This window comes from Ipomoea nil, unplaced genomic scaffold, assembly GCF_001879475.1.
Source record: "Ipomoea nil cultivar Tokyo-kokei standard unplaced genomic scaffold, Asagao_1.1 scaffold0804, whole genome shotgun sequence".
Taxonomy (NCBI): Eukaryota; Viridiplantae; Streptophyta; class Magnoliopsida; order Solanales; family Convolvulaceae; genus Ipomoea; species Ipomoea nil.
Window position 1 is genome coordinate 971,057 of NW_017617232.1, and position 16,682 is coordinate 987,738.

The 16,682-nt window shown below is 36.5% G+C and overlaps 1 protein-coding gene and 1 non-coding gene across 2 annotated transcripts; both read right to left on the reverse strand.

Moving 5' to 3' along the window:
• Positions 1-5,254: 5,254 nt before the first annotated feature.
• Positions 5,255-6,956, reverse strand: LOC109177426 (expansin-like B1). Its single transcript, XM_019326809.1, has 4 exons — positions 6,717-6,956; positions 6,275-6,384; positions 5,657-5,968; positions 5,255-5,492 (listed from the first exon to the last, which is right to left on the reverse strand). Exons 1-4 carry the CDS (start codon positions 6,856-6,858, stop codon positions 5,292-5,294), a joined length of 765 nt encoding a protein of 254 aa, XP_019182354.1. The 5' UTR covers positions 6,859-6,956; the 3' UTR covers positions 5,255-5,291.
• Positions 6,957-15,731: 8,775 nt separating this feature from the next.
• Positions 15,732-15,813, reverse strand: TRNAS-AGA. The gene has a single exon. It is a non-coding gene; the product is annotated as a tRNA-Ser (tRNA).
• Between the last annotated feature and the right edge of the window lie 869 nt (positions 15,814-16,682).

Below are 16,682 nucleotides of genomic sequence, written 5' to 3' on the forward strand. Positions count from 1 at the left end.
TATTACCCTTATCTTAGACCATACAATCGCCACAAAATGTCATATTGGTCCTCTCCATGTGTCTTCCTAGGTTATCCTAAGTCGTTTCGGGTGTATAGGTGCATGGACTTACAGACTAACAAGATTTATGTGTGCAGGCATGTAAGGTTTGATGAGGCAGTATATCCCTTTGCTACTAAAAATAAATTGCAAGCTTCTCAAACGGTACAGACTTACCCATGGGCTGAATCGGTTCTTTGTCCGAGTGCTACCGTCGCTGACTCGCCTGAGCAGTCCCACGGCACCATCAATATCGCACCTAGTGGCGACACAGCTGCACACCGCCAACGAGCCAGCCAGCCAGCCCGAGCACAAGCCGCATGACCAACCTGTCTAGCCGGCTTCACGGCCTCGTGGCCAACCTCGCGGCAAATCCGTGAAGTCTACGGCCCAGGCTCACGTGATGAACACTTGGAGTCGGTATCAGGTTCCACCATTAGCTTTAACAGTTCAGGTTCGTCTTTCGGATCCCACTTGTTACACTCAGGCAATTAAGTAACCAGAATGGCGTGAAGTTATGGATCAATTATTTAATGCCCTCCTTTAGAATCGAACATGGTCTCTCGTACCATCACAGGCAGGTATAAATATTATTGGATGTAAGTGGGTCTTTCGTACAAAACAAAAGACAGATAGCTCCATTGAGAGACATAAGACAAGACTAGTAGCAAAAAGGTTCAATCAGCTGCCTGGGCAAGATTTCTTAGACACCTTCACTCCAGTGGTCAAGCCAACTACTGTCAGGTTCTTTCTTTGGCTTTATCATCTTGGTGGACTGTTAGGCAACTTGATATTCATAATGCCTTTTTAAATGGAAATCTATCTGAATTGTGTACATGAAGCAACCACTTGGTTATATTGATGCTCAGTATCCAAATCACATTTGCTTGCTAAAAAGGTCTCTTTACTGATTAAAACAGGCACATAGGGCTTGGTTTAATCATTTGCACACCTTTTTACTATCTATTGGTTTTGAAGCATAAAAAACGGATGTATCCTTGTTTTACTACTTACAGGAATATGATTGTGTATATCTGTTAGTTTATGTGGATGATATACTTATGATGGGAAGTAATCAAGATCTAGTTACTCACTTAGTGTCAAAAATTTCTACTGCATTCAAAATTAGAGATCTTGGTGAACCTGGATTTTTTTTATTGGAATTGAGACAGTTAAATGCAATGATGGAATTTTGCTTTCACAACAGAGATACATGAATGACATTCTAAAACGTGTTGGAATGGCAGAATGTAAAGAACTATCTAACACCCCAGATTTTCGAAACTTTTAAAACTTATATAATAAAGGTAATTTCTCATTAAATCCCAAAACAGCGCATCACTAATCATAAATGTGCGGGGTGTTATGCCACATCTGAGCTGGAGAACTCAGATGCACAGGCTGTACTAACTAAATATTCTTAAAGTAATGTTAATACATCATCATGGCACGCAGGCCGAAAGGAAAACTAACTAATCTATGCTTCGGATCTTCTAGCGCGCTCCGGGGTCTACTCATCTGTGCCTGAAAGCCAAATATATCTGTTCAGCGAATGATGCTGGTAACCCATTCCAACGCGTTGAAATACAATACAGGTATATATATATATATATATATATATATATATATATATATATATATATATATATATATATATATATATATATATATATATATATATATATATATATATATATATATATATATATATATATATATATAGGAAAACCATTTTGAAGCAGGAGGATATATACTTAGGAGACTCTAGCTTTTAAAACCAGGAATAGACTCGACAGATAGGGATAAGCACATTAAACAATGATAATCAATTATATAGAGATAATATCATAAAAACATGTATCTAAGGTCACAGTTCACTTTCAAATCAATCACATCATCATCCAATCAACATCCTTGTCACACAAGCACACTTTGGTGGCGCCACGGGACCAATCGCATGCCCCAAACATGAGGGTTAGTGCATATAGCATTAACACGGCCCCGCAGCACCCTACCTCACACCGCAGCATGAAGGAATTGACCGCAACCAATTGTATAGACCGTCGATAGCTTCAACGGCGGATCACAGCCCTATACACCGCTGACGTGCTCAGTCGGTGGACTGTGATCCTCTTTTGGGGACTGCGACCCTACACACCGCTTGACGAGCTCAGTTGGTGGGTCATAGTTAATCAAAGCCCTACACACCGCCTGAGGGACTCATTCGGTGGGCGATGATCTTTGGGGACTACGACCCTACACACCGCTGGCACATACACTCGGTGGATCACAGCCGACCATAGCCCTACACACCGCCTGACAACTCATTCGGTGGGCTATGGCCTTCCTCGGGCTAGTGGCCCTACGCACCGCCTGGCGCGTCCAGTCGGTGGACCATAGCACACGAGGCCCATGTGGACCGCAGCCCTAGAACTGAGTCACTGACCGCAGCTAGGAGAATAAACCGCAGCACATGAGTAACCAGTTTGGCCGCAGCCAAGATAACGAACCGCAGCTCGTGTATACCCAATTTGATCGCAACCAAATTGGGGTATCATGCACACATAACACATAGTAAGCACATATTGGCACATTGGGAAGGGGAGAAAACGTATAAAGAAACCTATGCGTGGTCATCCACATACTAGGAATAATCCTAAGGGGTTCATACATCTTTCACCTAGGCCAACGGGGTACCAATTCAACTAGCATGCGATACACAAAGACTCTTTTATCCTACAAATGGTACCTGAAACATCAAACTAGACTCAGGCACGACAAACGGAGTTCGTTGAGACACCACGAGGGTCGGGAAAACATCAAACGGGGAAGCCGAAGTCTCAAAGTGGGCAAATTCCAGCGCCCTCCACCCGCCGGCTGCCCGCTGGCGATGGTCCTCCAAGCAGCGGGTGCCCGGCGGGCAGTCGTCTGCCCACCGGCTGCCCGCTGCCGGTCGCGTTACTTCGGGCAGCGGGTAGGTGGCGGGTCCCCCTACCCCCCACTGACTCTTTTCCAAAATATACGTCCCGGGATCCTCCGTTGAACCCGAAACCATGCTTAGACACTTTTAAACGCAATTGATGACACCACATAGACAATTAACTAATCAAAAGCAAGAATCAAATAGAGCACATCCTATCATGACTTCTAAACATAATCAACACCCGAACATGTGAATTCCCACCCAAATATACCAAGAACATCTCAATACGAAATTCACGATCATCAAGATCCTCTTATCATCATCAAGATCATCAAGATCACACATAAAATCATCTCATCAATCATCAAGATCATATCGTAATTATCATACGAGATTTCATCTAGACACAAGCATATAGAAGGAGACCAAAGGAGAAGATTATAGCAAAGAAAATAGGTTTTGTTGAGACAAGAACTACGAATTGGGATAGATCTTAGGGCTTAAATCCCTTTATTCATGCTCAAATAGGGATCCTAATTTGAAAAGCACGAAACTACCATTAATAATTTCATATTTCGGCATGTCTTAAACGAATGAGTGATCGGCGTGATGAGTTTTGACACTAAAACAATAGTTATGAACAAAAATTTGTACTAAAACAATAGTCGTGGATGAAAATTGGTAGGAATTAAACATGTGGATCAAAACTGTCATTTTGCTAATACTCGTGGGGCCAAAATTGGTATTTGCTCATTTTTAATAGTTTAAAAAGTCTATTTGTTGCCAATTGCCAAGGACCTTGTGGTCCAATGACACCAATTCAAATTGTTTCCTTGGGAGATTATGTGTTCAAACCTCAGTGGAGGAAATTCAAATGAATAGATATTACATCATAATAGAGTTACACAAGCATATAGAAGGAGGCAAAAGGAGAAGATTATAGCAAAGAAAATAGGTTTTGTTGAGACATGGGTTACCTCTTAGCCTTAATTAAATTCCTTGGCTATGAAGGGTCTTCCTTTAAGATCTCTTCTTTCTTGATTTCTCCTATGGGAATTCTTGTGTGGTGAAAGTTATTGTGGTGTGGATTCTAGGTGCCTCTTATGCCCCTATTTATATATCTAAGAGTCCCAATTAGGGTCTAAATGATATGAGTTTGCTAATTCTATTCCTTATAGGACTAAGGGATTGGTTTTAGGGATAAGGATTCACGGGGGACTTTTCCTAATTAATTAATGGAATTTAATTCTTTCTTTTGGGTAAATGATTAAATAATTAATTGGTTTAGAGGCCGTAACACAGGGTGTTACAATCTACTCTTATTTCTACTTCGAAAACCGTGGTCTTTGATACAACATTGTATGATGATCCTACACAGTATAGGAGTTTGGCTGGCGCATTATAATATTTAACTATCACTCGTCCTGATCTTTCCATTTTAGTCAATCAGTTGTGTCAGCGCGTGCATGCTCCTATAGTTTTACACTGGGAACAATTAAAGAGTTTTGAGGTATGTTAAAGGAAATGTTACTTTTGGTTACGAGACAGAAAGTCATCTTCAAGGGAAATTCATACCTTCCTCAATTAATTTAAGCCCTAAGATCGATCTCAATTCTCAGTTCTCCTCCTCATCCTACCTTAATTTGAGGAAAAGAACTACGAATTGGGATAGATCTTAGGGCTTAAATCCCTTTATTCATGCTCAACTAGGGATCCTAATTTGAAAAGCACAAAACTACCATTAATAATTTCATATTTCGGCATGTCTTAAACGAATGAGTGATTGGCATGATGAGTTTTGACACTAAAACAATAGTTATGAACAAAAAGTTGTACTAAAACAATAGTCGTGGATGAAAATTGGTAGGAATTAAACATGTGGATCAAAACTGTCATTTTGCTAATACTCGTGGGACCAAAATTGGTATTTGCTCTTTTTAATAGTTTAAAAAGTCTATTTGTTGCCAATTGCCAAGGACCTTGTGGTCCAATGACACCAATTCAAATTGTTTCCTTGGGAGATTATGTGTTCAAACCTCAGTAGAGGAAATTCAAATGAATAGATATTACATCATAATAGAGTTAGTCACAATTTTTAATTTTCTCGTTTACGACCATTATGATTTGTTATGATTTTATTGATAAAAGAAAAAGAAAGAAGTAAAAGTTGTGACCTACATTATTTTTCTAAATGGATCAAAACATGCAACATTGGTAAAAAAAAAATAACAAAAAAAAACAAAAAAAAAAAAAAACAAAACAAAACAAAAACACAAAAACAAAACAAAAAGAAAAAAAAAAGTTTAGCAGCACAGACATTGAGCCTAAGTTAGTCAAGCTGAATGTTGGTATCGTATGCAACGCCAGCCTTCCATTGTTGGGGCAAAACGTCCAACACCTCCACCCACTTTGTGTTGCCATTCAAATTTGTTTGGAGTCGGAATGAGAGTAGTGATCCCTTGGGAGGGTTTTGGTAGTCATATACTCCCCCGAATACCCTTCTCATGTCCCTCCACTCCTTGCAATCCGCCTGCACCACAGTTCTCACAATCAGACTTTTAGTTGAGATGAATCATATGTTTAAATTTGGTATCAGAGTCAATCCCACGAAATTAACAATGTTTCATATAGTTATAAGATAGTAGAACTATAGTTAGTGCATGGTTGTCCTTGACCAAGGGGGAATTATTGTACCTGCCAAATTTGAGCTGCTGTAATATCAGATAATCCACTTTGGTAAAGTGGCAAAATGGCTATGTAATTAGGGAAGTCGCTTTTGTCATGAACTTGGATCATAAGATTATAGCCATTGTAACGGCAGGGAATCCTGCGATATTCCATGTCGACGACACCCAATGCGAAGAGCTCATTGGCCAGTCCCGGGTTAGCCATTTCCGAGTAGGCACGTGTGCTCAGGATAAAGTCCGTTCTGTCTCCTTCGCCATAGTCCGTTACCACCATCTTCGTACCTTCCTCGTTGCAATGTGTCGGAATCTTGCACCTCACCTGTGTCAATCATGTAATTTTACTATGTTTTACATTTGAAATCGATCAAAATTCACTGTTGGAAATTATGGAATTTCCGACCATCTGAAAGTAATCTTAAATCAAGTCGAAAGCAAAAAATTGTCAAAAATAGCAACAATGGTTTTTCTGAATACCAAAAGTGGTCAGAAATTTCATAATTTCGAGCAGTGATTAGAGTTTGTTTTGTCCCAACATGTTCTAATAGAGACTTATGGAATTTTCTCATAATAAATTTGATTTTGGTGGTAGTCTTAATCAACCATTCAATAAGATGATGAAGTATACCTGATAGCATGCACCACAGCCAGTTCCATTCTTGTAAAGCCTACTAGAGACTCCACTCACTTTACCACCATTCACATTGCGTCCATAATCACCAAACCCACATGCTCCACCTGAAAATAATTAAAGTTATTTAATTTTCTCATCAGCCAATATAATGCTTTAAATTAATTATACTTTTGATTAAATATATGTTCAAGAAAATAGCAAATTATACCCTGGACTCAAGACTACCATGCATTGTGAACTCTAATCCAAAATAACATGTTAACTACAAACACATAATATTTTAACAATATATTATGTATCTATAATTACTATGTTATATGTCCACACACACACACACACACACACACACACACACACATATATATATATATATATATATATGAAATTAAAATGGACAGATAGAGGAAATTATATGCAAATTAAAAGGAACACATACTTGGAGTTCCATAGCAATCTGGGCTTCCATAATAGGTAGCTCTAGTGTAGAGAGAATTTTCTATCTGCTCACTATAGCACATCACAGGTAAAATCACTGTAACAAACAGGAAAATGCACAAGTTCCTTATCCCTAAACCCATGCCTGCCTATACTACAGCAATCCAAAATGCAGGAAAATGAGATCAACTGTATAGATTATAAGATCAGAGAAGAAACAATTAAATGCAGTGAGGAGAAGAGATCCAAAAGGCCCATATTTATAGCAAAATTTTGAACTATAGGAAGCTGCAGCTAGCTAGCCACCTTGAGGATTTTGATTTGATTTGTTATACTATACTTTTTCCTTTTCTTCCACTAACTAAGGTGTTGGGGTTTAACCAAGTTGAGGGTTGGGGCCCTGGATCTTGATAATAATATAATTATGCATGTGTAGAAGCAGTCTCCAGGGTTGACTCTAGGTGACCATTTGTCATCACCTTATCCTTTACTGGCCTAGAAAACTATAATAGGAAAAAATATCTTGAATCTTAATTGCCCTTTGCAAACCTTTTGGACTAAATTTAGCACAGCTGGTCTCCATTAAGGAGCAAAATAATTGTCCCTGTTTTAAAAAAATAAGGCTGTTTAATTCACAGTTCATACTTGATACATAAAACCACCATATTTATATTTTTTTACCATGATACACAAAACCACCATATTATTATTATTATTATTATTATTATTATTATTATTATTATTATTATTATTATTGAAGAAGATAAGAAAATATATAGTGCATGCATGTGCATAGTAACAATAGTGAAAAAGATAACTGAAGTTATAACGGTAGGGGTATGTTTGTCCAAAATATTGTATAGAACAACTCTTATAGCATAATGTATAAAGAAAACGTAACAAAAAAACGGACATAAATAAAGGGTATAACATTCATTCACAATTATTAATTTTTTAATAAATATAAGGTCTGACTCCCATGAGAACCATGCCCCAGGTGAGAATTGTGGTCTAATACGAGTAATTGGAATTAGACAATGTACGATTGTGATCAAATCTTCTTAATGCTATAATTAGCTTGAACTTGTTAATGATAATTGTCTTTGTCAACATGTCTGTTGCGTTCTCACCAGTATGAATTTTTTGCAACACAATCTCACCAGATCTGAAGCAATCAACTATCTAACCTTATGGAACCTTACATCAATATTCTTGGTTATGGCATGATATACTTAATTTTTAGCTAAAAGGATGACACTTTGGGACAATGTATTTGAACTCCACTTTGCTCAATACTCAATTCCTTAAATAAACCTGAAGCCACAAAGCCTCTAGCCTCAATCACAGCCATGTATTCTACATTAGTTGTAAACAAAGCTACAATCGATTGAGAAAAGGGGAGTTTGGGATGTCAAGACCAAGGTGTTTGATGAAATGTCTCTTAGACACTCATGAGTCAAGAATGTCATTATGTGTTCTTAGAGTGTGGATTAACCTTGAGAAAGACTTCCTCCTAGTTAAATGACATCTATCATCAAGTCAATTGAATCTCACTCTTGGGATGGATCAGGTGCAAATATAACTTCCCATGCGGTTGTGCGGTTAACCCAAAAAGGCGCACCTTAAGCATTATAATCGCGGACCTTAAGTACAAAAACCACGCACTTTAAACACACAAGCAAAGAACCTTAAGAACACAAACCATGCATCTAAAGTTTTAAAATGGTGTACCTTAAGTACACAAACCACGCACTTTAAGCACACAAACAAAGCATCTTAATGAACAAAAACCACACACCTAAAGTTTTAAAATGACACGCATTAAGTTTCAACAACTGACACGCCTTAAGCATACAAATCATGCACCTTAAGAAGGAAAACCACACACCTAAAGCTTTAGGCCGACGCACCTTAAGTTTCAACAACTGACGCACCTTAAACACAAAAACCACACACCTTAAGAAGGAAAACCACACACCTAAAGCTTTAGGTAGACGCTCTTAAATTTTCAACACCTGACACACCTTTTGCCACACAGTACAAAAATCACTCACCTTAAGCACAAAAATACCCATCTTAAGAAGAAAAATCACGCACCTTAAATTTGACCTAGATGCAAAAAGATCAAATTATCACCGCGCGTTTTTTTTAATCACTGTTAATCCTGGACGTTGATTTAGGCAAGATCAATGGCTCAGATGTAACCGCACAATCGCATGAGACATGCCCAACCGCACGGGAACTGAACTCTCTCTCTCTCTCTCTCTCTCTCTCTCTCTCTATATATATATATATATATATATATATATATATATATATATATATATATATATATATATATATATATATATATATATTACAGGGGAGCCACCTACCACTCTAAATAGTTTAATTAAATGTTAATTGCGATCATAATAGACCACTTGTAAGTAACTATTATTTAGTAATTAAAATTTGATTTTATAGTATATATATTGCAGGGGATTGAGGTAGGTAGGTAAATGCCCTGCTGAACTTTGATAGATATTAGCAAGAGGCCGGCTTGATGTTGAAATAACTATTAAATGTACTAAAACGTCATTAGTGGTAATGGAAATTAAAGATGGACCATTCTTTAAGACTGCCATATATTTTATTACGTACATATTCAATTAACTAATAAATTGTGTTTTCAAAAAAAAAAAAAAAAAAAAAAAAAAACCAATAAATTATGTTGCTCCACTCGTATCAAGTTGCTCCCTTATGTGGTAGATGTATTACATACATATTCAATTAATTAATAAATTATGTTGCTCCATTGGTACCAAGTTGCTCCCTTATGTGGTATATTGTGGGTTTGAGCGTTAGTGAAGGCGGACTATTGGCTTTTTGTACTTCAGTAGATTGAGAAAGTAGCTATGAACAGATACTACATTGTAACATGAGTCAGTACTACTCAAAAAAAAAAAAAAAAATTAATAGTTTATGTTTATTTTTGTAGAATAATGAATTTTTTCACCCATTCGTTGGGTGGTTAGAATTTTTGGTCAATTTGTATTTAATCTCCATTAACAATACAGTATTAAAAATAAATAAATAAAATTGTATGTCCACTTTTTGAGTGCCAGGTCGAAAATAGTATTATTTTTTTAGCTGTGAGCTTAGTAGTTCATTTAAAACGATTTTATAATTAACTAATACGGAGTAACAAATTAGGAACCGATCACATTCATTTAATAAAAAATTTTATACTTATAAATTGTGCATGTAATAAAGCAACTACCATAAAAAGGTATATTTTGAGTCCCGAGCTGCTTGTGCACCCTCTCAAACGCACTCAGGTTTTTTGTCACAAGTATAATCACATTTCGCTTTTACTTGTCAATTATTAAAATTTTAAAATTAAATACTCTATTCGAAATTGATTGTTCTAATGAAAAATCGAGCTTGTCATGGTATCAAAAACTTTTTATCTCATCAACCTCTTGAATTCTATTTACCGACAAATGTCTCAAATGTTGTTTGTTATAAACATTTATAAATAAATTAAGAAATTGAGAAACATATATCCCACTATACTGGTGGTTTATTTAAAAAAAAAAAAAAAAAAAAAAAAAAAAAAAAAAAGAAAAGAACAATTATAAATGGAGAAGTAGAGAAATACAGAATTGAGAGAAAATTAACAATACTTTTCATTCCTTAATTATATTTATTTTCCCTTTTTGTCTTTTATTTATTTACAAAGTTATTTTGGTCCATGAGTTTTGTTATGATTGTGGTAAAAAATCATTTTACTGACAATTGACGAAGAACAAAAAAATTGCAGACTTTATAAACAAATGCCGGACAAAAAATATGGAGTATATAGTTACTTGAAGGATGAAAAATGTTATAATTCAAAAAAAAAAAATGCTATTGTTTTCAAGAATTAATCTTATGGTCTAGTAATTCTTCCAAATAAAAAGTTATAAGTTTGAGTCTCACCGAGAGCAATATTAACTCTTTATGCTTTAATAAATTGAGAAAATAATAATCATAAATAGATACTATATTATAAGAAAGTCAATGGTACTCACAAAAAAAAACATGGCTGCTCTTGCAATCACTGTATATCTAGCCGGCGGCAGAAGAAAAATAATATTACTCCGTACGTGCCTACCCAATGACTAATAAATATATATTCGTAAAAGGATTACAACGCCAGGTCGTTTTTTGAGTAAGTGGGCTGCATAAATGTTTGGTTTAGAAGCACTAAATCCTTAAGTCAGGACCCTATTTGCACTAGCTAGATTAGACCTCAATTTAGGGGAGAAAGCACTCTCTCTCTCTCTCTCTCTCTCTCTATATATATATATATATATATATATATATATATATATATATATATATCTAAAAACATAATAAGTATGAATGAAAGTTATACCCTTGATTTATTTTCCTTTTTTTCATTAAGTTTTTTTGTACATTATGCTGTAAAGGTTGTACAATAAAATATTTTGGACAAACATACCCCTACCGTTATAACTTCCGTTATCTTTTCCACTATTTTTACCATGCACATGCATCCACCATATATTTTCTTATCTTCTTAATTAATAATAATAAATAAACATTATATATTTGAGTTGTATGTTAATTATTACATAAAATATAAATATCAAATTTATAAAAATGATTTACATTATTATTATTATTATTATTATTATTATTATTATTATGAATAATTTAAATATCTAAAATCTAAATAAATTTAAAATTTTAATATAATATATTAATATTGGGCACCTATTTTTGCGCATCGCGCATAAAAAAATACTAATATATATATATATATATATATATATATATATATATATATATATATATATATATATATATATATATATATATATGAAGGGGATGGTTCACTTGTGAAGAGTCTTCCAGGTGAAAGATGCGGTGAGATTTGAATCGTCGTTAATCTAATCTTGATCAACAGTCCAAATGAAGAAAAAAAAAAACGCGCTTCCTGAGAATTTGATGCAAATGATTTCCTTTTACCTTAGCATCGTTGAAATGATGCACTCTTAAGGTTCAAACTTACGCACTTTAAGTTTCAAATTGGCGCACTTAAGTGTTGTATTGACGCACCTTAAGTATTAAAATGACACACCTTAAGTATTAAAATGACGCACCTTAAGTGTTAAAATGACGCACCTTAAGTATTAAAAAGGTGCACCTTAATTAAGTGTTGAAATGACGCACCTTAAGAGTTAAAATGGCACACCTTAAGTGTTAAAATGACGCACCTTAAGTGTTAAAATGACGCACCTTAATTAAGTGTTAAAATGGCACACCTTAAGTGTTAAAATGGCGTACCTTAAGTGTAGAACTTATGCACATTAAGTGTAGAATTGGCGCACCTTAAGTGTTAAAATGGAGCACCTTAACTTAAGTGTAGAACTTATACATCTTAAGTGTAGAATTGACACACCTTAAGTGTTAAAATGGCACACCTTAAGTGTTAAATTGACGCACCTTAAGTTTTACAATTACGCACCTTAAGCTTTCAACAATACGTAAAATTACCATATATAATGTCACTGCATTTTTTAATATTTATCTTCATCCTGGGCTATTGAACACTAAAATATGTAATTTTCAGACTTTTCTATTAGTATTAATATTTTGCACATTTAGTATTAATATTTTGCATATTCAGTATTAAAAGATTGCACTTGCAAAAATGCATAGAGTTCATGAGTGAGTTTTTTTTTTTTTTTTTTTTTTTTTTTGAATTTGGTTTAGTTGTTCACTTTTTACTGTTTAAGGTCTAATATTTACGGTTTAGATTTAAAATTTAGTTTTTTCTTTGATTTTATAAAATTTACCAGGTTTGCATGTTTAGTTGTTAAAGATTGCATATTTAAGTGTTCAAATTTGCATTGTAAAGTTGATGATAATTACAAAATGCCACCGTGTTTTTGTTTTAAAAAATCTTATAGGAATCGTCAAATTTTTACAGATATTAGGCTGGGATTGCTTCTTATTTATCTCCTATGGTACTGTTCTCATAGAATCATTAGCACACGCAGGCACGCGTACACACACATAGGGTCCCACTTGTGTGATGATGTCACAAACAAAATTTATTTTATTTTATTTAAAAAAAAAAAACACACACACACACACACATAGATTGAATGAGAACTTTGAATAATTTACAAAAGTTTTTAATCTTCAAAATCACTAATAATTGTGGGATTTGAAAACCCCATAGATTGAGTGTAGAACAATGACCTCAGTATCAATTTTGTAAATAGATTGCAGTACCATTGCTTCAATTTCATCACAAACTCCATATTCATGTGTTCAAGATGTATATGTCGATCTCAATCTCTACGAAATTAGGCAAAAGATACGTATGGCGATATAATGTAGATCTTCAAAATGGGTATGGAGATGTAGATCTCAAAGTCTCAATGTGATGGAGATATGGGACCCTAGGGGTCCATTTTATTGGGAAAGTATTGACCTAAGTGGGGTGGTGAAAGAAGGAGGTTGGACCAAGTCTTGTTGGGCTAGGAAGACAAGCACGCATGGTGGGCCAGGGTGAAGAACATGGACCGGAAGGCGGGAGGAAGTAGGTGCGGGAGGTAGGTACGACGTGAGGGGGGAGGTAGGGGGGAGGTAGGTACGATATGAGGGGGGAGGTAGGTACGGCGTGAGGGGGGGAGGTAGGTACGGCATGAGGGGGTAGGTACGGCGTGAGGGGGTAGGTAGGTACGATATGAGGGGGGAGGTAGGTACGGCGTGAGGGGGGAGGTAGGTATGGCGTGAGGGGGGTAGGTACGGCGTGAGGGGGTAGGTAGGTACGATATGAGGGGGGGAGGTAGGTACGGAGTAAGGGGGGAGGTAGGTACGGCATGAGGGGGGTAGGTACGGCGTGAGGGGGTAGGTAGGTACAATATGAGGGGGGGAGGTAGGTACGGCATGAGGGGGGTAGGTACGGCGTGAGGGGGTAGGTAGGTACAATATGAGGGGGGGAGGTAGGTACGACGTGAGGGGGGGAGGTAGGTACGACGTGAGGGGGGAGGTAGGTACGGCATGAGGGGGGTAGGTACGGCGTGAGGGGGTAGGTAGGTACGGCTGAGGGGGGGGAGGTAGGTGCGGCGTGCATGGTAGAGGATGCGGGAGTCGCGGGGATAGTGGCGACGTGACATGCATGGCGACAAACAAGCGGAGTGGGGGAGGAGCAACGTGGGACACGCGGACGCCAGAGGAGGAGGGGGGCTTGCTATAAATAGGGGCCCTGGATCTTTGGCTAAGAGGCAACTCAGACACGATAAGCACTACAGTCTAGTGGTTTTGGTCTTGTACTCTCAATCCAGTCACCTGGGTTCGATTCCTACCAGTAGCATAGTTCGCTATAGCCCATCCTGTGGGCCTTGTTCTTTGTAATTGGACTGCCATTCTGGGCCTGTACCTCGGGCTTTTGTACGCATTGTTCTGGGCCTAGCGCCCTACCCCCCGTCCTATGTTCCTATACCCGGTTTATGGTGGACCCGATCCCAATAAAACCATCACTATGGAAGAAAGATTTGTACCTGAAAAAGAAATTTGAACGCGAGAGAAAGAGAGATGGAGATAGAGAGAATGAGAAGCAGTAGTGTGAGTTTATCTTATTTTTTAGACTTTACTGGGTTATTACTAAGTGGATAATGAGAGAAAAGAGGGGCAAAATTGGAAAACATATTGCATTTTACTTTTTTGTCTAATGTGTGCGAAAATTTGATAAAGTTGATATTTTTTTTTTGAAAGCAAAGCAGAATTGCATATATTAAAGCAAAGCAGAAATAAAGTCTGATCGGATTGCATCCCAGTACATAGTGCTAGCTTGAGAAAATACTGCTGAAGCAAGAGTATGAGCAAGAAAATTAACCGATCTCGGTACTAAATAAATGCATAAATAAGAAAAGGAGGACATAGCCTCACGACAGTCACTAATAGCAAAATCAGCATATAAACGAATAGCATTACGAGAAGATGCCAAAGAGTTCCGGAGCTTCGAGCCGTCGGTGAAGAGATCAACGGACAACACTTCCCGATCCTTAAGCCAAGAAAGCACTTCCCTACAAGCCATGACCTCAGCAATTAGTGGTGAGTAGCATTGAGCCAAGCTGCCACTTATCGCCGCCGAGAAGACCCCTTCCAGAGACGGTAGAACAGCGCCGAACGAAGCCTCCCCCGACGCCAGATGGAATCCGGCATCTACGTAACATCGTGGACGGCCTGATGCTGGTTGTGGCACGAGTGAGACAGCAGCCGGTGACGACGCCATTGGGTTGCGATGGACCTGTTTCCAGCATTGCAACGAAGACGAGGCCGTCCGCCACACCTTCTTCGGCAACGTCAAGTTCGTCTCCCAAACAACTGAATTCCGGGCTCTCCAAATATGATAGAGTACAGCCATTATCACACCAACATCCTCTTGAGTCATATTGTGCATTACATTAGCAAACCACATAGATAAAGTATCACACACAATATTTGCAATAGATAAGGAAGTCTCATTCCAAACAAGCTTGGCATAATCACACAAAATAAATGCATGCATGACATTCTCATGTTCAACACCACACATTGGACAACTATTAAAAGTTCCTGATCATACCGTGTAAGGTTGATGAACAAAAACTACAACCTTTTGTCACACAATGTTGGAGGTATAGGTCGACATCGATTGTTTTTGTTCATGGAATAATCATCGACTCCATAAATTTGACGAGCTATAATGCATATGCCAAATTTAGAGACTTGGTGGCGATAAAATAATTTAATATTTAATGTGAAATATATGTTTATATCTTCGTTTATAGAAGAAAAAAATGTACTTTTTGGTCATTTAATTGTTTCAAAAGTTTGAAATATTATTGTACCTTAATGGTAAAATGAACATATTTGGTTTAATTACCTGGCTAATCCTTCATTCATTTCGTTTTGTTCCTAGCGGGCTACAACACAGACCTGACTCTCTGAGCTGAGGAAAAGAAGAGTTCGTGGACGGCAGGATTCGAACCTGCGCGGGCAGAGCCCACATGATTTCTAGTCATGCCCGATAACCACTCCGGCACGTCCACCAGCTGATGGTATCTCAAGACAAAACCATTATATAAAATATCATAAATTACCACAGATAAGAACATTAGCAATTCGCATCAACCCCTTTAAGTTGTCAACTTTTAATTATTTTATAGTGTACTTTCCTCCTTATAATATTTTCATATTCATATACGGTACTGGAAATATTTTCTAAAAATTAATTTTCAAAAAATAATTCATGTTTCAAAAAGAATTTTCATTTGTTTAGTGTTTGCATTAAATTTAGAAAACGTTCTTTTTCTATTTTACTAAAAGTAAAAAAAAATGTATTTTTTTTTGTTTAGATTCATTTTTTTAACACTTAACTTAAGGAAAATGGCACTTTTTTTCCCTTGAATTGTTTACTTATACCACATTTTTCCTCTGTGTTGTTTATGTAACCACTTTAAATTTTAATTTAGAAAAATTTAAAGTTGATCTAATTAAAAAATTTTAAAATTAAAATTAAAGTATTTATTAATATAATTTCTTTTCTATTCAAACTATTTTATCTAATTGATTATGTTTAATATTTTGATATAAATATTTTTATAACATTTCAAAGTGTTCTAAAATTTCACCCTACCCAAGTATAGTTTTGGCTCCGCTCCTAACTATCACGTAGTCTATCATAAAAATTTTATTATAATTTATAATGCATTTGAACCATATTATAGGTGTTTGATATTTTGACATTAACAATTCTAAAGTCATTTTAAGTACGCCCTCACTCACATAATTTTCTGGATCCGCCCCTGGTTTGAGGTATAGGTCGACATCGATTGTTTTTGTTCATGGAATAATCATTGAGTCCATAAATTTGATGAGCTATAATACATACGCTAAAATTGGAGGCGTGGTGATAATA

Coding starts and splice junctions, on each gene's coding strand:
- LOC109177426 (XM_019326809.1), bottom strand. CDS start 6,858: ATGGGTTTAGGGATAAGGAACTTGTGCATTTTCCTGTTTGTTACAGTG. Junction 6,385..6,716: donor AGATTGCTATGGAACTCCAA/GTATGTGTTCCT, acceptor AATTATTTTCAG/GTGGAGCATGTGGGTTTGGT. Junction 5,969..6,274: donor GCTGTGGTGCATGCTATCAG/GTATACTTCATC, acceptor TGATTGACACAG/GTGAGGTGCAAGATTCCGAC.